Source organism: Mustelus asterias, chromosome 12 (assembly GCF_964213995.1).
Source record: "Mustelus asterias chromosome 12, sMusAst1.hap1.1, whole genome shotgun sequence".
Taxonomy (NCBI): Eukaryota; Metazoa; Chordata; class Chondrichthyes; order Carcharhiniformes; family Triakidae; genus Mustelus; species Mustelus asterias.
The window spans coordinates 104,485,061-104,509,401 of NC_135812.1; the positions used below are offsets into that span (position 1 = coordinate 104,485,061).

Genomic DNA, 24,341 nt, shown 5'->3' on the forward strand with positions numbered 1-24,341 from the left:
ATCATCCAGACTTGAAACAAGGGCGGCGCAATGGTTAGCACTGCTGCCTCACAGTGCCAGGGATCAGGTTCAATTCCAGCCTTGGATCACCGTCTGTGTAGAGTTTGCATGTTCTCCCCGTGTCCGCGTGGGTTTCCTCCGGGTGCTCCGGTTTCCTCCCAAAGTCCAAAGATGCGCGGGTTAGGTTGATTGGCCATGATAAATTGCCCCTTAGTGTCAGGGGGACTAGCTAGGGTAAATGCGTGGGATTATGGGGATAGGGCTTGGGTGGGAATAGTGTTGGTGCAGGCTCGATGGGCTGAATGGCCTCCTTCTGCACTGTAAGGATTCTAAGAAATGTTGGCTTTTTTCTCTCTGCAGATGCTGTCAGACCTGCTGAGATTAGGTTTTTATATGTGAACAAATATAACGCTGGTTTCATATCTGAAAACCTCTAACAATGTGCAATTGTGCACAGACTGTGGGCATTATTCATGGAACAGGCCTTTCTAACAGGTCGCGGGGCAAAGCTTTAGTAACATCGAGGGGGCTATTCTGAGGTAAACAAGGACTTGCTGGGATGCCATCTGTACAAAAGCGAAGCATTTCACTGATCTATCCTTTAGTCTGTGATTCACTCAGTTCAAAGAGGCAAACAGTACAAAGATTGAGATGAAAATGATATTAATGAGCAGATACATTGATCTGGTTCCTAGCTGGCAATATAGCAGAAGGTAGGAAATCAGAGTCCGGAGGTCAGTTTCCTGCCTTTAATGCACCTTGTCTGCATCTTAATAAAAATTAAAAGTAAAAATAAAATGACAGAGTGAATACAATCTTATCATAGAATCCTTACAGTGCAGATGAGACCATTCGGCCCATTGAGTCTGCACCGACTCTCCGACAGGCCCACTTCCTGCCCTGTTCCCGTAATCCCACACATTTATCCCACTTATCTCCCTAACCTACACATCTTGGGACACTAAGGGGCAATTTAGCACAGCCAATCCACCTAACCCGCCCATCTTTGACTGTGGGAGGAAACCGGAGCACCCGGAGGGAACCCACGCAGACATGGGGAGAATGTGCAAACTCCACACAGACAGTGACCCGAGGCTGGAATTGAATCTGGGTCCCTGGCGCTGTGAGGCAGCTGTGCTAACCACTGTGCCGCCCTTGTATCAGCCTTTGTAAGAATACAGTTTAAAATATGATATTTGTGTGTTTCATTTAACAATCTAATGAATCATAAGTGAGTAATTGGAGTGAGTAAGCAGCGACGAATGAGATCAAAGGTTATGGGGAGGAAGCAGGATGAGGCTATTGAGTTGGACGATCAGCCATGATCGTGATGAATGGCAGAGAAGGCTCGATGGGCTGAATGGCCTCCTCCTGCTCCTATCTTCTAGAGTCATAGAGTCATAGAGGTTTCCAGCATGGAAACAGGCCCTTTGGCCCAACTTGTCCATGCCGCCCTTTTTTTTAAACCCCTAAGCTAGTCCCATTTGCCCGCATTTGGCCCATATCCCTCTATACCCATCTTACCTATGTAACTGTCTAAATGCTTTTTAAAAGACAAAATTGTACCCACCTCTACTACTACCTCTGGCAGCTTGTTCCAGACACTCACCACCCTCTGTGTGAAAAAATTGCCCCTTTGGATCCTTTTGTATCTCTCCCCTCTCACCTTAAACCTATGCCCTCTAGTTTTAGACTCCCCTACCTTTGGTATGTTTCTATGTAAAGAAAATAGTCCTTGTAGCTTCTCAAATTGCAGCACAAGTTAGATACATTGTGCTTCTTAGGATACAATAAAATATTTGCTTGCGTGCAGCAGTGAGAGGTGTGGTAACTATCGATGCAGTAATAGATTAGTCATTATCAGTCACTTCACTCTGCAGCTGTTGTGTCTTTGCAGCTTTAGCCACAGTTACGTTTTTAGCTGGGTTTTTTTGCTCGGTGAATGATGGGATGTTGGAAGAAAATTACACTCCTTCTCTATTTTTGGCACGCTCCAAATGTGTCAGGAAACTCTGCGCTCTCAAACTTAGAAATGGATCAGCAGCAACGGTTGTGACCTGAATGAGTGTGTCCAGGTGATCGCTGTAATCTCACTGACTGCGAGGAACTGCATCAGGGATCATTTTAACTCTCACATATAGCCAGGAAATTATCCAGGTCTGTTCAGTCTGATGTCAGTTGTGAGGAGGTTACTAATATCTATCATTGGGGGACAGAGCGACTGAGCTTTTAGACAAGCGTGTGCTAGCCAGGAGGAGCCCGTGTGGATTTATGAACAGCAAGTTATATCTTTGAGGAGGTAACAAATATGGTTGATGAGGAGTGACTGGGGCCTCTATCTGTGTGGGCAATCAACACATTTGGCTTTTGCTACCAAATAAACCTGTTGGACTTTAACCTGGTGTTGTTAAACTTCTTACTGGGCAATCAACAGACATTCCTCAAGGTTTCACATAAAACTGGCAGTAACAAAAATGAGAGCACGTGGAATTGGAACCAATCTCTTGGTTTGGATAAGGAAGGGATTAGGAGGTTGTAGAGTGTGAGTGGACAATGGGTATATACTCAAATTGACAGGATGTGACTTGAGTAAAATCCCTACAGAGCAGAAGGAGGCCATTCAGCCCATCGAGCCTGCACTGACAACAATCCCACCCTATCCCTGTATTTACCCTACTCGTCCCCGTGACACTAAGGGGCAATTTAGCATAGCTGATCCAGCTAACCCGCACATTAAATAGTGCAGATGGGAGGACAAAGTTGCAGTGGGCCATTGCAGAGTGAGTAAGTGGGTAGAACAGATGGAGCTCGATGTAGCAAACTCGTCAACTCCCGGTCAGAATAATTTCCAAATGGTGAGAAACTCGGAACTGTGGAGGGGCGGAGAAATTTACACATCCAAGCACAGGAATCGCTAAAAGCTACTGAAGGGATACCAAAGGATATTTAAAATGTGAATGAAATGTTGTCCTTTCTCACAAAAGGGCGGGGATTCCAACTGTGAAAGCTGGACTGAGATCTGGCCCGACCCCATTTGATATATTTCAGGGGACCTCACCGCGCCTCAGATCATCAGGATGATTCCATGGTGAGAAAGATTAACTGACACGGACCAGTGCGTAGACAAGGCTTTTTATTCTCTTGAATAGAGAAGATTAAGGAATGATCTGATTGGAATGTTTAAATTGATTAAATAAGTTTGAGGGTAGATAGTGGGTAAATAAGTCCTCCGGTTGGGGTAGTCCAGAACAAGGGGACAAACCCTTCAAATTAGAGACGGGTTGTTCCGGGATGAGGCCAGGAAGCTATTCTTCCCACACAGGACAGTGAGAAGCTGGAGCTCTGTCTCCTCCTCAGAGCTGGAGAATTGAAACTGAGAATGTTGAGGTTGACAGCTTTCCGTTCAGCCAGGACACTCTGTTATCAAATCAAAGCAGGTCACTGCAATAAAGACACAGATCAGCCATGAGTGGTAAATTGAGTGGTGAATCCTGTCTCCATGGGTGGAATGGTCCCAAGTCCCCGCCAGTGTTCCCGATGGCGGGCACGGTGGGACAATATGACAGGAGGCCCAGAAATCAGTCGCTCGCCGGCATGGATTTACAGCAGGATCCTCTGCTGGTGCCCGTCATGGTGGCTGGAAAACCCACCAGAGGCTGGCGTTAATCTCATTTGTATCCCGTTAATTTGGGATACGGATGAAGGCTGGACCCGGACCCCCCCCGCCCCCCCCCCCCCCCCCCTCATTATCCCTGTGCTGGACCCGGACCCCCCCCCCCCCCCACCCCATAATCCCTGTGCTGGACCCGGACACCCCCCGCCCCATTATCCCTGTGCTGGACCCGGACCCCCCCCCCCCCCCCCCGCCCCCCCCCCTCCCCCCTCATTATCCCTGTGCTGGACCCGGACCCCCCCCCCCCATTATCCCTGTGCTGGACCCGGACCCCCCCCCCCCATTATCCCTGTGCTGGACCCGGACCCCCCCCCCATTATCCCTGTGCTGGACCCGGACCGCACCCCCCCCCACCCCATTATCCCTGTGCTGGACCCGGACCCCCCCCCCCCATTATCCCTGTGCTGGACCCGGACCCCCCCCCCCCATTATCCCTGTGCTGGACCCGGACCGCCCCCCCCCCCCCCCCCACCCCATTATCCCTGTGCTGGACCCGGACACCCCCCCCCCCCCCCGCCCCACCCCATTATCCCTGTGCTGGACCCGGACTGCCCCCCCCGCCCCCCCGCCCCATTATCCCCGTGCTGGCGTAAACACGTTGGGAACAACATGTTGTGCAGATGCCGGGACTCATCTGAACGATGCCTGGTGCTGACTCCGGAGATCGGGATGGCGGCCTCCCAAAACCCTGGACCAGCGAACACCACAGCAACGGATCGGGGGTTTGGGGAGGTCCATCTCCCGGCTTCAGAACCTTCCGGGAGGTCCATCTTTGTTCTCGGGAGGTGCATCTCCCAGTGTGAGTCGCCCCCGGACATTTCTCTTCATTTTCGGGAGCTCCACCTTCTCTCTTCAATAGTGGCTCAGTGATGTTGGCCGTCTTTTCAATACGGCGCCCAGACACAATGACCGATCACACGTCACCCAGGCCCGTCCTGCCACTGAGTCACTGAGTGCGGCGTGAAACACCCGGGTGCAAAATTAGTGAGGTCAGGGCTGGATGATTTGGCGTGCTTCCCAACCACTAACCACCCCCCCACCTGGCCCCGGCCGCCACAGTGGGAAACACTCCATATTCCTGGCTCCTCCACGGCACTCATGGTTCCACAGTGGTTTGCAATTGGTTACCGCCTCACTCAAGTGGCAGTCTCCAAGTCACAAACCAAATTAATAAAGGTTCTCACAGATAGGTCATGTCGACACTGGATATTTACTCAACTCATTTCATCATTCGAATCAGAATGGCCTCCTCCTGTGCTGTAACCATCCACGAGCTAGCCACACTCCCCTGACTTTTTCTTGTGGCCCTGAAATTCTTCTCTCATCAGGTGATGACCCAATTCCCTTTTGAAAGCCATGATTAAATCTGCTTCCACCACTGTCTCCGACATTCCAGATCCTAACCACTCGGTGGATGAAAAAGTTTTTCCTCATGTTGTGTCTGGTTCTTTGGCCAATGGGAACAACTGTTCCCTATCTACTGTATCCAGACCTCTTGTTATTTTGAACACCCCATCAAATCTCCTCTCAAACTTCTCTTCTCTGAAGAATGCATAGAAATATAGAAACTAGAGGCAGGAGGAGGCCATTCGGCCCTTCGAGCCTGCTCTGCCATTCATTTTGATCATGGGTGATCATCAAATTCAATATCCTGATCCTGCCTTCCCCCAGCTTCTCCAATCTATTGGCGTATCGCCCAGTCCATCACTCAAACCAGCCTCCCATCCATTGACTCTGTTCGCACATCCCGCTGCCTCGGCAAAGCAGTCAGCATAATTAAGCACCTCACTCACCCTGGACATTCTCTCTTCCACCTTTTTCTGTTGGGAAAAAGATACAAAAGTCTGAGGTCACGTATCAACCGACTCAAGAACAGCTTCTTCCCTGCTGCCACCAGACTTTTGAATGGACCTACCTCGCATTAAGTTGATCTTTCTTTGCACCCTAGCTATGACTGTAACACTACATTCTGCTCTCTCTCGTTTCCTTCTCTATGAATGGTATGCTTTGTGTAGCACGCAAGAAACAATACTTTTCACTGTGTGTTAATACATGTGACAATAATAAATCAAATCAAATCAAATCAAATAACTGGAAAATGGATCTTTGGATTTGAATCAGAAAGGTTTAGAAGGATATGGGCCAAACACAGGCCAACGGGACTAGTTCAGTTTAGGAAACATGGCTGGCATGGATGCGTTGGGCCGAAGGGCCTGTTTCCGTGCTGCCTGTCTCGATGACTCTAAATCAGCAGTGTTCTTTTCCGACTCTAACTCAGAAACTCTGAAGCAAATGCCCAACTGCTGCCCCAGATAAAATTCAGCACATACATGGGACCATCTGCTCTGTTATCACACAAACAAATTAATTTGTTGGCCATCAAGGAAGCAAAACCTTTTAAACACGATCTCAGTTTCTCTTTATGTTTCGGTTTCGACATTCCCAACCCTGAATGTTAACAGTTCAGAGAACGCCATTCTTGCTAACGCTGACTGCCGCAAGGAAACATAAATGATCATAAATTCAACAGATTAGTTCTGGTTTCTATATTAAATATGTATTGTGCACACTCCAAATCAACAAGCAATTCAGTGCGACTAATATCAATCTTCAGAATGGTTAAACTGCAACAAACACATGCTTCACTGGTTCATTGTACATCAGATTCAGATTAGTATAATGAATGCAACAAAGCAAAGCGGTACCATTAGTATGCAGTCAAATTCAAAAATCTGCAGTTAAACACAGTTTAATGAATTCATCTGAATGTCATCTACTCAGCTAAGTAATCATTTAAATTTAGAAATGTGCATTATGAAGATTATTGTTAGCCAACCTATTTAATTTTTTTTATTAATTTGGGGACATGGGCATCACTGGCCGGGCCAGCATTTATTGCCCATCCCTAGTTGTCCTTGGAGGGCAGTTGAGATCAACCACATTGCTGTGGCTCTGGAGTAACATGTAGGCCAGACCGGGCAAGGACGGCAGACTTTCTTCCCTAAAGGGCATCAGTGAACCAGATGGGTTTTTCCGACAATCGACAATGGTTTCATGGCCACCAGTAGATTCTTTAATTCCAGATTTTTAAAATTGAATTCAAATTCCAACAGCTGCTGTGGCGGGATTCGACCCCGGGTCCCCAGAACATTAGCTGAGTCTCTGGATTAATAGTCTAGCAATAAATAATACCACTAGGCCATCGCCACCCCAATGACTATTATGTGGAGGTGCCGGTGTTGGACTGGGGTGGGCACAGTAAGAAGTCTCACAACACCAGGTTAAAGTACAACAGGTTTATTTGAGATCATGAGCTTTCAGAGCGCTGCTCCTTCAACATTGAAGGAGCTGCACTCTGAAAGCTCACGATACCAAATAAACCTGTTGGACTTTAACCTGGTGTTGCAAGACTTCTTACTGTGCCCAATAACTATTGACTCTTTTAGGATGGGAATAGAGGGATATGGTCCCCCGAAGGGTAGGGGGTTTTAGTTAAGTCGGGCAGCATGGTCGGTGCAGGCTTGGAGGGCCGAAGGGCCTGTTCCTGTGCTGTAATTTTCTTTGTTCTTTGTTCTCTTTGTTCTTTGAAGCAGGCATGTTTCCAAATAATGTTATTTTTCACTTAGTTTACTCCCCTCCCTCCCCAGTCCATATGGAATTATGTGACAAGGAGCAGACACAGAATCTACTCCCTCCTCACTCCCTCCCGTTAACTGGTTTTTATTAGATGCCCTAAGGGATGACAGAGGCCAGTTGACTACAATTCTCCCTCCCTTTCTTGCGATAAACTGCCATACCTCCATTTGATGCACACTCAAGTATCAGCAGCAGAATCGATCAAATATAGATCAGTTCTCTAACTGCCACACAATGATTTGTTGTAATGTGAGGATAAATACGATTGCCCGTTTAGTCGCAAACTCAATACAAGCCCAAATGCTTCGGTTCGCTTTGCATTGTGGTCAATGGAAGAACGGCAACATTGCTTTTTAGTGTCGATAGAACGAGAAAGTACTGAGTGATCACGGTCATATCCACACGATTCTTTAGTGGTATTTAATCCCGAGATTCATTTGCAGAAGTATATTTCTAATACTTATGCTCCTGAGTGTCGGTGCTTTGTTGCAATTTGAACACACACAAACGTGTTACAGCACAAACACTGAACTCCTGGCTTGCAGCATGTTAAGAAAAGGAAAATGAAGCACAAACGCAATGGCCCTGTGATTACAACAAGATCACACTGCTGTCAAAAATGTCACTGCTGTTCCGGAAGGGTTAGTGGAACAAAGCCTTTAGGATGCTCCTTAGTTGTGAAGTCAGACTTACATGAATGAAGCCTGCGTTGTTTGTGGTGCTCTGTAAAATGAAAACTGATTTAAGATCTGGGACAAAGCCACTGTTGATATACCGCACTGTGCATCCATTCTTTGTTGCTGGAACTGTGAATATTCATCGAATGCTAAAGTTACTTGTTTCATCAAGTGTGCTTAAAATTAGAAAGCCTGTTTTTATAGACCCACTGGAATCGGAAGTCATTACAGGAAACAGTACTGGGCAAATTGAGTCAACCACCTGTCTCTGCATGGACCTGTTAAATCTAAAATCCAGGCTGTTTTAAAATGTTGTTGCGCGAGCTTCGCTCCCTTCCTGTGTCAGTCGCGGCTCAGCCAATCACACTCCAGCCTGAGTCAAAAGATGGTGGGTTCAAATCCCACTCTAGGAGCTGAAAAACAAAATCTAATATTCCAGTGCAGGACTGAGGGACTGCTGCACTGGCTGAGGTGCCCATTTAGATATGCTGCCCATTTGCTCAGTAATTCCCGAGCTGCCTCATTTAGTGTCATTGGCAAACCTGAGCCTCTTGTAATGAGCTTTTGAACCTAACCTATTGCTGCAATTCAGTGACAGCAGCGGTCCCAATCGCAGTCATCCAGGGGCACCTAACTCCGTATTTCTTCCGATACGGATATGATTCCTCCAACAAGATAATGTTCCACCTTCAACTCTTTCCTGACCCATTTCCAAGATGCTATGACTGTGACAAGGGTAAACTATTCCTCACTGTCCTCCTCAACCTGTCTGCAACCTTTAATATGGTTAAATTCTCTATCCTCTTCCAAAGGACTGAAAGAATGCAGTGCTTGCAGCTCCAGTAACTATGTCGTCACAATTCACTCCGTCAATCTCAGCTGTCTGTTTTGATTTTCATCTGTGTTAAATATAGTCTGCAAAATAGTTCCTCAACAGTTTAGGAACTAATATCTGTATCACTAACTCGTCTTCAGTGAAGACAGCAAAATGGTTATTCCCTGGCAGCTGCCAGTGCGAGTTATCAGCACTGCCAGAATATCTTGCCATGCTGAGACGGACTGGGTGCCTATTCCCAAACTGGTCCAAAACTTCCTTTTTTAAGAAAGGAAACATTAAAAATGTATGGTGACTTTGGGTGGCACGGTGGTTAGCACTGCTGCCTCACAGAGCCAGGGAAGATGCTCTTTTGGGTGGATTGGCCATGCTAAATTACCCCTTAGTAGCAGGGGGACTAGATAGAGTAAATGCATGGGGTTATGGGAATGGGGCTTGGGTGGGATTGTGGTTGGTGCAGACTTGATGGGCTGAATGGCCTCCTTCTGCACTGTAGGATTCTGTGATTCTTTTGGGGATCATGATGTGGAGATGCTGGTGTTGGACTGGGGTAAACACAGTAAGGAGTCTAACAACACCAGGTTAAAGTCCAACAGGTTTATTTGGTAGCAAACGCCACTAGCTTTTGGAGCGCTGCTCCCACTCACCTGACGAAGGAGCAGCGCTCCGAAAGCTAGTGGCGTTTGCTACCAAATAAACCTGTTGGACTTTAATCTGGTGTTGTTAGACTCCTTACTACATTCTTTTGGGGAGTCAGTACAGACTTGATGGGCTGAATGGCCTTCTTCTGCACTGTAGGCGCTCCATTCTAACTGCACATGAGAAGGTATGGTTGCAAAATAAACCCTCCTGACAAGGAACATACAGCACCCCTGGATAGAATCCAGATCATCTCACTGAGCAAAGCTGATAACAGCTCACTCTCCAGCTGCAGGAACATAGAAACCAGTCTGATATCACTCAAGAAAGCTCGAATCTCCTCATTTGTCTGTCAGGAGCTTGGCTTGCTTTATTTCCTAAACACGGGTATATATTCCCAAATGCCTTTCCCATCTATCCTGCAGGCTATCTGTCTGGCAATAATCTGGGGCGGTATGGTGGCACAGTGGTCAGCACTGCTGCCTCACAGCGCCAGGGACCTGGGTTCAATTCCAGCCTCCATTCACTGTCTGTGTGAAGTCTGCACGTTCTCCCCGTGTCTGCGTGGGCTTCCTTCGGGTTTCCTCCCACAGTCCAAAAGATGTGCTGGTTAGCTAAATTGTCCATGCTAAATTCTCTCGGGGATTTTCACAGTAACTTCATTGCAGTGCTAATGTAAGCCTACTTGTGACTAATAAATAAACTTTTCATGTTACAGTTTCAAGATTATTTGGCTTCCTGTAGCTCAGAAAAGACTCCCTTAAAGGAAACAACAAACTTCAAATCAAAACTCTTAGAAAAGGTAGTACTGGAAATATATGTTTGAAGCCTTGTACTGTATCTGACCTATTTATTCTAAATTCTGCTGCCTCAGCCCAACTATTTACTGAATGGAAATGTTACATCAATGTGAAATCAGCAGTTTCTTCATGTACACCCAGCCTGGTTTCCTTACACATGACATAATGGGGCCTGGATTTCAGCACACTCACCACTTTTGGTTTGAAGGGAGGCTGTATCTCCCGTAGTTCCAATTTCTCCCAATCAATCCTCCGGAAGAAAGCATGATCCCGGATATCTCTCTCTCCCTCGGATCCGCAGCCAAGACGCTTTGCTGGATGTTTTGTCATTAGCTGTGAAGGAGAGTAATTAAAAGAAAACTTGAGCTGAAATGAATCAGGTGATGAAAGATAGCTTGCAAGAGACAGAGAGAGAGAAAGAGATATATATAAACTCTTCAGTGCTTTGCAAAAGTGAATTCCTGTTGCATGATATTCACTATAATGTAAAACTCCCCTCTAGGTCGCACAACACTGCTCCGTCATCATTTTTTATCTACTTTTCTTTTCTCTGTAAGATGTCTCACAACACCAGGTTAAATTCCAACAAGTTTATTTGGTATCACGAGCTTTCATCACCTGATGAAGGAGAAGCACCCCGAAAGCTCGTGATACTAAATAAACCTGTTGGATTTTAACCTGGTGTTGTGAGACTTCTTACTGTGCCCACCCCAGTCCAATGCTGGCATCTCCATATCATTTATTTTCTCTACCACAGAAAGCTGTTGGGGCCAGTTGGTTAGATATGTTCAAGAGGAAGGTGGACGTGGCCCTTGAGGCTAAAAGGATCAAGGGGTATGGAGAGAAAGCAGGAGTGGGAGACTGAGAGTGCATGATCAGCCATGATCACACTGAATGGTGGTGCAGGCTTGAAGGGCCGAATGGCCTACTCCCACACCTATTTTCTATGTGTCCCTACAGAGTAGCACGGTGACAGTATCGCCAGAGACAGCGGCTCGCCATCACCACCTCCTCCAAGGCGGTTAGACAATAAACCTTGGTCTTGCCAGCGACACCAAGATCCCGTGAGTAAATGAGAAAAATAAATCATTGGATAGTGAGGTACAAACGCATCTCAAATGTACCCGCCTCAAAACCAATCTTCGAGGCATTAAAGGACAACTACTTGCTCACGTTAAACAGCTAGTGCTGCAGCATTTTGTCAATAAACTGCAAAGTATTTTTCCCAGAGGTAGGGGAGTCTAAAACTAGAGGGCATAGGTTTAAGGTGAGAGGGGAGAGATACAAAAGGATCCAGAGGGGCAATTCTTTTCACACAGAGGGTGGTGGGTGTCTGGAACGAACTCCCAGAGGCAGTAGTAGAGGCGGGTACAATTTTGTCTTGGCAATTGGGACTAACCTAGTGGTAAAAACTGGGTGGCATGGACAGTTTGGGCCGAAGGGCATGCTGTAAACCTCTAGGACTCTACTGGGATGTGGGAATGTTGTTTGGGAGCAGAATTAAGGCGGCATGGTGGCACAGTGGTTAGCACTGCTGCCTCACAGCGCCAGGGACCCAGGTTTGATTCCTGAGGGGGGCGGTGGGGGTGTGTGTGTGTGCGCGTGGTACCTGGTGAGTGAGTGTGTGTTTTTGGAACCAGGTTTTGGCCAATTTCAGAGTTCCACTTCACAAAATGCATTTCAGCAGGATGCCAACATCTGCACCGTTATGGAACACTGTTTCAAAGAATTCCAATCGTGAGTATTTAACCCTTCCTACGCTAATTATGTTAATGATGACAAGTGCATTGTTTGAACAGAGAAGATTGGGGAGAAGATCAGGGAGCTTGGTTTGAAGCAAGGGTTAGGAATATTCTGTTTAATCTGTCAGTGTAATGAGTATCAGTAGAGGAAGATCCATTAGCTGTTGGTGATTTAGCTTTCAAATGTGTTTGTTATTCCAGCTCCTTCACACTCTCACGCAAAGTAACACTTTGTTACTTGTCATTTCCTCTGATGGGTTTGAGCGTTCCTTGTTTTAAGTAAAAATACCGAAGAAATCTGACAAAAATTAAAATAAAAAAAATATTCTACACGTTTATTTTTGAAAGAGGATGTGAGGTTCTCATTGTGTTAATTTCAACCTCCGCAATATTCGGCAAATATGAAATGACACTGCGGATAACAGCAATGTGAATGCTTACTTGTCCAGAATGTATTTGTCCACTTGAGGGAATGTAATTTTCTCTCAGGATATTTGTCTAAGCCGCTAAGAAATTGTTTAATGATTGTCAGTAACACACTCATTCCTTTGGACAGAACAATGCCCGTCCTGCCTGCCACAGAATGACCATGCAAAGGTCCATTGACCTCGGGCGAGATTTTGTGTGTTTGGGCCGAGCGCAGCTGGAAAATCCTGCCCTTTGTCTCCAACTAGTTGCAAAATAAGTCAGTGTCATATTGGCTGGTGGAGAGGAAGCAGCACTATCATAGAGCATTGTATCATTCATCGAGTACTGACACCTTGCCTTGATATTAGCCTCACATGATGGGTTTGGTAAATGTGATAACTCCCAGGATCTGCAATGGGGAAGTCACTGATTGACCTCCCTGTAGGACTCATTGAATATGGGCCCCCTGGTGATTGGTAGTAACCTTACCAGGTGGAGCTTGTATACCGAGCCTTTTATAAAGCAGGCCCCTGAGTGGGTCCATTGTCGCATTGTCCGAGTTGCGATCTGTGTGTGTTCACCACAAGCCTGTGGTTTTACTTTACCTTACTTTGAACAATAAAGAACTGTTCCTTTACGGCCAATTCCTGGAGTTATTGCGGCACGGCGGCACAGTGGTTAGCACTGCTGCCTCACAGCGCCAGGGTGCCATGTTTGATTCCGGGCTTGGGTCAGTGTCTGTGTGGAGTTTGCACATTCTCCCCATGACTGTGTGGGTTTCCTCTGGGTGCTCCGGTTTCCTCCCACAGTCTGAAAGACGTGCTGGTTAGGTGCATTGACCCGAACAGGCACCGGAGTGTGGCAACTAAGGGAATTTCACAGGAACTTCATTGCAGTGTTAATGTAAGCCTACTTGTGGCTAATAAATAAACTTTACTTTATTTTGCTGGGTGCAGCCATGGCTACAGGCCACCCTCGGGAACCTACCAATCCCACTCCCACAGTGGTGGCCAGACCCCAAAGGACATTATTTTGTTTAAACTTGTTCAAACTTCCATTATGAAGTCCTCTCTCTCTCACCTCCTGCCACTGTATTCTGCTGTTGCTTCCAAGTTGGACAGTTTTGGATTGAGTCCCGCCCTCTATCCTGAATTAGACTCTAAGCCCATCCTCTGGGGAAGATCACATTCCCACACCCCACCTCTGTGGCAGGATTGGCGCCAGGGAAGCATTTAATCAGGTGGGTGGAGACCTGGTCACCATCCTGCCTCCAATCGGATTAAATCCATGGTAGGAAGGCCCAATTAATACCCACCTAAAGGCCTCATTTCGCCATTGCGAGCGCTCGTGGAGAGGTGATGGCCTAGTGGTATTATCGCGAGACTATTAATCCAGAAACTTAATTAATGTTCTGGGGACCTGGGTTTGAATCCCACCACGGCAGATGCTGGAATTTGAATTCAATAAAAAATATTTTGATGACCATGAAACCATTGTCGGAAAAAACCATCTGGTTCACTCACGTCCTTTAGCGAAGGAAATCTGCTGTCCTTACCTGGGTCTGGCCTACATGTGACTCCAGAGCCACAGCAATGTGGTTAACTCTCAATGACCCTCCAAGGGCAACTAGGGATGGGCAATAAATGCGGGCCAGCCAGCGACACCCATGTCCCAGAAATGAATTAAAAAAACCAATGTTGAGGAGTTCACCAGGTGGGGAGCATGACAAGCAACCCTGGTGTGTTGTAGGGGTCGGGGGTGGAGTGGATCCCTCATTGAAAGATACTCGGTGATCAAGGGCCCGGGCATTGGGAAGGGAGGGCGTGTCAGTAGCCACCCCCTGACCTTGCTGCTGACACCCTCTCCTGACACTGGCCCCCAATGATTCTCCTCCTGCCGTTACTCACCTCTGGCCTGGGATCCAACCACCAGCCTGGGCGTCAGGAGGACGCCACTTCCCTGATTGGTCAGCAGCTCTCAGTGGGCGGAGCCTCCGCCTCAGGGGTCCTTGATCCTGGGGAAGGCCCGTCACTGCCCAGGTAAGTGCCCGCGTGACACTTCATTCAGCTGGGCTTCCCTTAAAGGGGTGCCGCGGGGATCTCACCAACTCTCCATCCTACAGGCAAGAACTCCATCGCCTCTGTTAAATATCAGCCAGTGAAGCCCATTTTACTGGGAGCACAGTTTAGAGATGTCACAGGGATAATCTTGTCCTAAATTCCAGGCCAATGACCTTTAATCAAATTTCCTGAGCTAGAATCCAGCTACAGCATTGATGAGACGATTGATTAAGAAACATGGGTTGAGTCAAAAAGCTTTAAATGAATAGGGGTGGCACGGTGGCACAGTGGTTAGCACTGCTTCTTCACAGCGCCAGGGTTCAATTCCAGCCTCGGGTGACTGTCTGTGTGGAGTTTGCACATTCTCCCCGTGTCTGCGTGGGTTTCCTCCGGGTGCTCTGGCTTCCTCCCACAGTCCAAAGATGTGCGGCTTAGGTTGATTAGCCATGCTAAATTGCCTCTAGTATCAGGAGGATTACCAGGATAAATATGTAGGGTTACAAGAATAGGGCCTGGGTGGGATTGTGGTCGGTGCAGACTCGATGGGCTGGATGGCCTCCTTCTGCACTATAGAGACATGATTACATGAAAGACTAACAGCTCGATCAAAGTCTTACGTCTGGAGATGGATACTTCAAGAAGTTGGGTAACATTGTTAATTGTCTCAATTACTGTAAAATATTTATGTTGACCAAGAATCAGCATGAAAGCTCTTAACCATATTAGTCTGTCACATCACCCAGTGCAGTAATCATTAACCTCACAATATAAAGCATGTTGTTACCGTACAACCCTTCGCAAGTGCTGTCATGACAGGAGAGTGATGTCTTACCCCCTTGCAGATTAAGACAGCTTCCTTTGTCAGTGATTTTGGATATGAGACGTTGTGCTCCATTATAGACTGGAAAAGCTCATCCTCATCCTCCCCATCAAACGGAGGCTGTCAGGACACAAAAAGCAAGCCAGCAAAAGCTTCAGTTAAAGCTCCATTAAAACTGACAACAGATCTGAAACAAGATAATGAGGGTTATTCAATTCATAAACCTAAGCTGAATTTATACCACATTGATAGATTCGCACACGCATTCTTTACTTGGAGATTTCAAAAATATATTTGACAATTTTTGCTCTTGCTTTCTTTGTAAGAGTAGAGGGACCACTGGATTTGATTCCCCAAATCTGGATGACCCGGACTCGAGATGTTGGCTCTATTCTCTCTCCACAGATGCTGTCAGACCTGCTGGGATTTTCCAACATTTTCCATTTTTGTTCTATTTGGAACTCAGTTGCAGTTGGAAATTCCCAAGAGGAGAGTGGAAACACTTTCGGGATTTTCTCAAAGTGTCCCTGAGGATGTTAAACATCCCTGTCGACTCATAGAAGGCCCTGATTTGTGGACAAGGTTTATTTTGGAAGGCACTGAACATGTCAAGAAACTGCAGCAGTAAATCACATTGGGGAGGCGATGGCCGAGTGGTATTATCGCTAGACTATTCATTCAGAAACTCAGCTAATGTTCTGAGGACCTGGGTTCAAATCCCACCACAGCAGATGATGGAATTTGAATTCAATTTTTTAAAAATCTGGAATTAAGAATCCACTGATGACCATGAAAACATTGTCGATTGTCTGAAAATCCCACCTGGTTCACTAACGTCTTTTAGGGAAGGAAATCTGCCGTCCTTACCTGGTCTGGCCTACATGTGACTCCAAAGCCGCAGCAATGTGGTTGACTCAGAACTGCCCTCCGAGGACAACTAGGGATGGGCAATAAATGCTGCCCAGCCGGCGACGCCCATGTCCCACAAATGAATTTTTTAAAAGTTGAGGCATCGGCGAGCGTGCGCAAACCTAATCTACCCGACACTTCGAGTACCGCCTGCCATCCGTGTGGATCGTGCATTGGACTTACCAGCCTTCCATCGAATCAGAGTGGAGGCAAGCCACCCTCAATCCCGAGGGATTGCCTAAGAGAGGGTGATGGCCAGTCTGTGGTCTTGCTTTTTCTCTAGCTGTAGTTTTGGTTTGATTTTGATGCTTCCCAACTCTCCTATAACGCACTCATTCAGATTTTAGACTGACAATGATGACAGCTGCTCTTTCTCTCTCCTGACAATCCATGAGCTGTCATTGGCTGAGGAAGCGGTTCAATTTCCTGCTCCATCAGCCAATCACACGCTCCTGCAGGGACGGGACGATATAGGCCACATCTCAGGAGTGCTTCAATTGCCGTGGTGCACTCTGGGACATCCTGACATCGTGCTGAAGAAATGCAAGTTCCCTCATTCTTCTGAAACTGATTCCCTCGTCCTTTATCTGCCCGTTTCCCCGTTCAAAACTCTTGCTCCAACTTTACAAATGTAATTCTTCACTCCCCTCCCACTTCCAGCCACATGCCTGACTCATAAGGCCTCTTTCAATCTTACTCCAAGGCTAGTTGTCTTCACTGCTTTTATAACAAATGGGGTGGCACGGTGGTACAGTGGTTAGCACTGCTGCCTCACAGTTCCAGGGACCCGGGTTCGATTCCTGGCTTGGGTCACTGTCTGTGTGGAGTCTGCACGTTCTCCCCGTGTCTGCGTGGGTTTCCTCCAGGTGCTCCAGTTTCCTCCCACAGTCCGAAAGACGTGTGGGTTAGGTTGATTGGCCATGCTAAATTGCCCCTTAGTGTCCCGGGATGCGTAGGTTAGAGGGATTAGTGGAGTAAATATGTGGGGTTACGGGGGTAGGGCCTGGGTGGGATTGTGGTCGGTGCAGACTCGATGGGCCGAATGGCCTCTTTCTGCACTGTCGGGTTCTGTGATTCTATGAAATAAATTAGGATTCACTTGAACTTTTTTAGAAAACCATCTGATTTGATGGCTGTTTGGGCATTCCTGCTCACATTTTCCACCATTTATATTCTTTTACAGAAGAAAAACTTTGATATTTCATCAGACCAGTTTTCCAGGAATTGATGTCTCTTCTAAATAATGGAAATCTTTGAAGAATAAAGATAATAGAAGAAAAATCAATTCTTTCTGGTCACTCAGATCTTCAATCAGTTTATTATTAAAAATTAAAGTTTATTTGTCACAAGTAAGGCTTCCATTAACACTGCAATGAAGTTACTGTGAAATTCCCCTAGTCGCCACAGTTCGGGTCAATGCGCCTAACCAGCACATCTTTCTGACTGTGGGAGCAACTGGAACACCTGGAGGAAACCCACGCAGACACGGGGATAATGTGCAAACTCCACACAGACAGTGACCCAAGCCGGGAATTGAACCTGGGTCCCTGGCGCTGTGAAGCAGCAGTGCTAACCATTGTGCCGTTTAGTTGCTACCAAACAGGAATATACGCAAAATACCGTGGGTGCTGGAATCTGAAACAAACACAGAAAAATACTGGAAAATCTCAGCAGGTCTGACAGCATCTGTGGAGAGAGAATAGAGCCAACGTTTCGAGTCTGGATGACCCTTCGTCAGAGCTAGATTTCCTCCACTCTGACGAAGGATCATCTAGACTCAAAAAGACTTGAAATAAACCCTGGCAGGAATATATTGTTGTCCAAAATCAACTTTCCCAAAAAGGTTCCTTACCTGTCCAGCCAACATTTCATAAAGTAAGACTCCGTAAGCCCACCAGTCCACAGACTTTCCATACGGCTGATAAGCAATAATCTAAAAAAAAAGAGAAAAGATCCAGAATGTGAGGGAAAAAAAGACAGAATAAGCCCAACGTAGTAACATTGTGAGTGCTTCAACACCTGGCTGCTTTGCCACTCCAACCCCCTTCACAGAAACCTTTTCCAGCATCAGTCACCATGACTACTTCATGGTTAACAATTGCGTAGCAGGACGCAAGAATATATTTCCTGAATTTCACTTGTTCTGGCAAAGCTGTTCATGGAATCAGAGGGCGCAACCCGACAACTGTTCCCACCACGTTCCCACTGCAGCGAAGTCGGAGAATTTGGCAGCCAGCCAAATCTCTGTTCACCGCAGTAGGATGGGAAAATCCCACTGGCGTGAACGGCCTGTAACATTCCAGCCATATAACAGTAGAATCACTCCAGTGGAGAAGAGGCCATTCGGCCCATTGAGTTTGCACTGGCTCCCTGACAGAGTATCTTACCCAGGCCCTCACCCCTGCCCTATCCCTCTAAACTCACACATTTCCTATGGCTAATCCATCCAACCCACACATCTTGGGACACTATGGGACAATTTAGCAATTCCACCTATTTCTGTGTCATCTGGAAATTTGGCTACAGTACATTCACTTCCTTCCTCCAAGTCATTAATATATATCGTAAACAGTTGCAGTCCAGCACTGATCCCTGTGGAACCCCACTGGTTACAGGTCGCCAACCTTGTGGTCCCAGCGCTGATCCCTGTGGAACCCCACTGGTTACAGGTCGCCAACCTGAAAAAGAACCCCTTATCCCCACTCGCTGTTTCCTGCCCATTCTCCATTTCTCTACCTCCAACACCACGGACTCTTATCTTATTACTTAACCTTTTGTGAGGTACCTTGTCAAACACCTTCTGGAAGTCCAAACACAACACATCTACTGGTTCCCCTCCATCCACTGTGGTTGAGACTTCCTCGAAAAACTCTAATAAATTAGTCAGACACGGTTTCCCTTTCATGAAGCCACGTTAACTCTGCTTGATTTGATTATAATTTTCGAAATAGAACAAAGAACAAAGAACAGTACAGCACAGGAAACAGGCCCTTCGGCCCTCCAAGCCTGTGCCGCTCCTTGGTCCAACTAGACCAATTGTTTGTATCCCTCCATTCCCAGGCTGCTCATGTGACTATCCAGGAAGTCTTAAACGATGTCAGCGTGCCTGCCTGCACCACCCTAAATGTGCTGCTATTATTTCCTTAATAATTAATTCCAACATTTTTCCAATGGATGTTAGGCTAACCAGCCGATAGTTATCTGCTTTTTGCCTCCCTCCTTTTTTGAAAGGGGTGTCACATTGGCAGGTTTCCAATCCTCCACAATCCAAGGATTTTTGGAAAATTACAACCAATGCATCACTATCCTCTATTGCTACTTATTTTAGGATCCCGGGATGCAAGCCATCAGGGCCAGGGGACTTACCTGACTTTAGCCCCATTAACTTGTCTAATACTACTCCAGTGATGGTGCTTAATTCCTCCCCTGTATTCTTTAGCATTAATGGGAAAGGCTAATGCTAATGCTCTGGGGACACGGGTTCCACAATGATAGCTGGTAGAATTTAATTTCAACTAATAAATCTGGACTATAAAGCTAGTCTCTGTAATGGTGACCACGAAACCATCATAGATTGGTGTTAAGGCCCGTCTAGTTCATTATTGTCGTTTAGGGAAGGAAATCTGCCATCCTTACCTGGTCTGGCCTACTCCAGACCCACAGCCATGCGGTTAACTCTTAACTGCCCTTTCAAATGTTCAGTTTGAGAGCAATTATGGATGGGGAACAAATGCTGGCTTTGCCGGTGACGGCTACTTCCCATGAAGCAGCGCGGTGGCACAGTGGTTAGCACTGCTGCCTCACAGCGCTAGGGACCCGGATTCAATTCGGCCTTGGGTCACTGGCTGTGCAGAGTCTACACGTTCTCCCCGTGTCTGCGTGGGTTTCCTCCGGGTGCTCCGGTTTCCTCCCACACTCCAAAGATGTGTGGGTTAGGTGAATTGGCCGTGCTAAATTCTCCCTTAGTGTCAGGGGGATTAGCAGGGTAAATGTGTCGGGTTACAGGGATTGGGCTGGGGTGGATTGTTTTCAGTGCAGGCTCAAATGGGCCGAATGGCACTGTAGGGATTCTATGTTGTAAGGTCGCATCCACAAGGGTCTGTGATGTTGCTGTTGTCAGATAGGTAGCTTATATTAAAGAGAAAGGAGAGGAGAAAATTATATCTGCTAGCAGCTGCACTCTCCAGTGTAAAAGTGCCTTGAGACTTGTCGAATGTGTGTGTGCTATCACAATGCAGAATTCTATATTCAGGCATAGGTGCCAAAATGTTTGCTCACAGATTAGTCATTCTCTGCCACCTTCCTATAAATAGGGACAATGTTGCTACTTGCTGCATAGACACTTGCCAACTGTCTTTCATTTCTTTAGCTGGAATAAGATTAACTGAAAAAAAAGTTTTCTGTAAACTTTGGGGCAGTTTTGCCAATTCATGAATCTTCTAGAGATGGAATCTTTTGAGTTTAATCATGGTCAGGTCCACTCCAAGGATGTTGGGGCGGCACAGTGGCACAGTGGTTAGCACTGCTGCCTCACAGCTCCAGGGACCCGGGTTCGATTCCAGCTTTGGGTCACCGTCTGTGTGGAGTTTGCACGTTCTCCCCGTGTCTGCGTGGGTTTCCTCCGCATGCTCCGGTTTCCTCCCTAACAGTCCAAAGATGCGCAGCTCAGGTGGATTGGCCATGCTAAATTGCCCCTTAGTGTCAAGGGGACTGGCAGGCTAAATGCGTGGGGTTGCGGTGGATAGGGCCTGGGTGGGATTGCAGGCTCGATGGGCCTAGTGGCCTCTGGGATTCTATGATTCTGGGAGTGGTTCTCCCAGCGCACTGCGCTGCTTTTATAGCACAGCTGGCTGGGAGACTGTGGCGGAGGCTGGTTCACGGGCTCCCTGCTGGATTGTGGCACAGCTGAATTCTCAAGGATTAGCCCCTTAAGCCACCAGCAAAGGTGAGCCATCTGCAACAGATTGCTTTCTGTAAACAGTAAGTTGCCAATGAATCACAGTCGGACCAGACTCCAATTCCTTCAATCACACAGATCAGAGATAATTCAACAACTTCAGATGATTAGTTCTACCCCACCGTGACCTCTTTGTTTTCACATTATTTAATTTTTTAACTGTTATTTTTATTTTGTTTTTAATTTTTATTTCTTTATTGTCTTTCTTGATTTTTCTTTCCTCCCACGCTCGTTCCCCCTATTTTGTCCCCCATTTCATTGCCTTTTCTTCCCCCTTTGCTTCCCTTTTCCCCCCTTTTCTCAATTTTATCTCTCTCCTACCCATCTCTCCCCCTCCTCCCACATCTTCATCTGTCACAGTTTACCCTCTGATTTCAGCTTCTCTGCTGTTTGGCCTTTCACACCTTCTATTCTCTCTATGGGCTGCCATTAGCAGCCTTTCCCCTGGTTTCTGTGGCTATGACTCATCTTTCATTCCCTCACCCTGCAGTATTAATATCTCCCACTTTCTATGCCTTTTAGCTTTGACAAAGGGTCACCTGGACTCGAAACGTCAGCTCTTTTCTCTCCTTACAGATGCTGCCAGACCTGCTGAGATTTTCCAGCATTTTCTCTGTTGGTTTCAGATTCCAGCATCCGCAGTGATTTGCTTTTATTCAGAGATAGTTGCTTGATGCTGTGCTATTCTGAGCAGTTTGAATTGTAGATAGCTATTCCTAATCTAGAGCACATCTTTGCAAGTTCCTAATAGATTTGCCAAGATTGCAAGTTGTGAAAATCATTTATAGGCGAGGGGGTAGTGGTGGAAGATAGAAAACATGTTGCAAAAGGTGCAGTGGAAGCCAGCTTTGTTCATCTTATCCAATTTACACCCAAGGAACAGGAAGCATTTCCATGTGGGAACAGGAGGAGGTCCCTCAATGCCACAAGCTTGTTCTGTCATTCAAATAGATCACAGATGGTCTGTTCCTCAATTCTATTGTCTGCCTTTGGCCCACCTCCATCCAAATGTTTAACCCAATATAAAGCTGTCCATCTCAGTCTAGAGAAAATTCATCTACTCAACATCCACAATCCCTGAGGGAGCAAGTTCCAGAGTTCCACTGATCTTTGCATGACAAGTGCTTCCGGATTTGAGTCTTAAATAGCAGAGTTGTAATGTTAACATTGTTCTAGAATTATCCCCCCCCACCACCCCAACCAGGGAGAAGTATCTACCCTAACAAATCCTTCACTTATTTTAAATGTCTTCATTAGGTTACCTCTCAATCTTCCAAATTTCAGGGAATACAAATCTAATTTATACAACCAAGCCGCATAATTTAACCCTAGAAGATGCTGCACTGTTCTAGACATAGTACTCCTTTAAGGTGGCACAGTGGTTAGCACTGCTGCTCACAGAGCCAGGGACCTGGGTTTGATTCTCAGCTTGGGTCACTGTCTGTGTGGAGTTCACACGTTCTTCCCGTGCCTGCGTGGGTTTCCTCCGGGTGCTCCGGTTTCCTCCCACAATCCAAAGATGTGCGGGTTAGGTGGATTGGTCATGCTAAATTGCCCCTTAGTATCAAGGGGAATAGCAGGATGAACACGTGGGAATAGAGCCTGGGTGGGATTATTGTCGATGCAGGCTCGATGGGCTGAATGGCCTCCTTCTGCACTGTAGGGATTCTATGAAAAGTCAATATTGTAGTTCCTGAGCTTAGGTGTCTAAAACTGAATACTCGACTACATATGGAATCTGACTAATGCTCTGTGGAATCAAATGAAGACATTTAAAATAAGTGAAGGATTTGTTAGGGTAGATACATTTCCCTGGTTGGGGTGACGGGGGGGGATAATTCTAGAACAATGTTAACATTACAACTCTGCTATTTAAGACTCAAATCCGGAAGCACTTGTCCTCAGTTTCAAATGCCAACCCCATCAAGATGAAAGCTACTTTTCATTAACCTCCTTTACTTCCAGCATCAACACACTAGCTGTGAATGGCTTCTGTACGTGGACACCTAGATTCTTTTGACTGACCACATCTCTTGGTCTCCTACCAGTGTGGAAATAACGGAGTTCATAAATTGTACTTCAACTTAATTAAGAGCTGCGATGGGCAATAAATTAAAAGCCCATGGCATTAACCTCAATTACAAATTAACCGAGAATGTTGGCTTTTACAAAACTATTAACTTTGTGCTTCCCAGTATGGGAGTTTTCCACAACAATCACAAAATGCTTTCTCCTTAGACTCTTTCTTCCAAGTCCTGTAAAAATGCAGCAAAGCTTCGGCAACAACAGTGGAAGAGAAAAGTAAGTGAATTAGCCAGTCACTATGGATAGAGAGAAGCTTTTTCCCAGGGTGGAAGAGTCAATTACTAGGGGGCATAGGTTTAAGGTGCGAGGGGCAAGGTTTAAAGGAGATGAATGAGGCAAGTTTGTTTACACAGAGGGTGGTGGGTGCCTGGAACCCGTTGCTAGGGGAGGTAGTGGAAGCAGATACAATAGTGAGTTTTAAGGGGCGCCTTGACAAATACATGAATAGGACGGGAATAGAGGGATATGGTCCCTGGAAGGGTAGGGGGTTTTAGTTCAGTCGGGCAGCATGGTCGGTGCAGGCTTGGAGGGCCGAAGGGCCTGTTCCTGTGCTGTAATTTTCTTTGTTCTTTGAGACAATACAGCACTGTAGTGACCAGAGTAAGCTAATGTTTAAGACTAATGTTGGCTAATGTTGTTTAGATATCGCTGGAGTTTGGTGGCAGTGATTCCCAAGGATGTGACCAACATTTTATAACAAGCATCAGCTGAATGGAGTCCAATTCATTTGTCATGGAATATGTGAATAGTAGTGACCTAGCATACCACATTCTGCAAGTCAGGGAGTTCAAGGAACCTCAGGCACTATAACTGTTGATGCTTGTGACTCCCGTGAAGTACAATTAATTAAAACTGAAGGATCCAAGTGTATTCCACCCGAGTAACCTCACACGATCTGTAAAAAGATACTGGCTAATTCTTCGCTCAGCCACCTTCCAGCATCTTCTGCTCAATGAACAGCCTCTAGTGTCTCCACCATTCAGTTAGACATTCCTTCTCGAGAACGCAACTATGCTCTTGTCAAGAAAGCAAATTTCTAGCCAGGTACATTACAGGCCACTCAGTCCCCTTCGATATCCTGGCATAGTACCTCGCACTGG

At 46.5% G+C, this 24,341-nt stretch overlaps 1 protein-coding gene across 4 annotated transcripts in view; it reads right to left on the reverse strand.

The window, feature by feature from the left end:
* Window positions 1-24,341, reverse strand: part of prkcab (protein kinase C, alpha, b) — a 450,914-nt gene that overhangs the window by 13,501 nt on the left and 413,072 nt on the right. For 2 of the 4 annotated variants that reach the window (XM_078225787.1, XM_078225786.1), the window contains 4 exons: window positions 18,052-18,132; window positions 15,303-15,410; window positions 10,453-10,593; window positions 8,003-8,032 (listed from right to left, as the gene is read on the reverse strand). In XM_078225787.1, coding sequence (XP_078081913.1) covers window positions 8,003-8,032; window positions 10,453-10,593; window positions 15,303-15,410; window positions 18,052-18,132 — 360 coding nt within the window. The remainder of the gene's footprint in view (window positions 1-8,002; window positions 8,033-10,452; window positions 10,594-15,302; window positions 15,411-18,051; window positions 18,133-24,341) is intronic. The other 2 variants (XM_078225790.1, XM_078225789.1) reach the window with 1 other exon arrangement.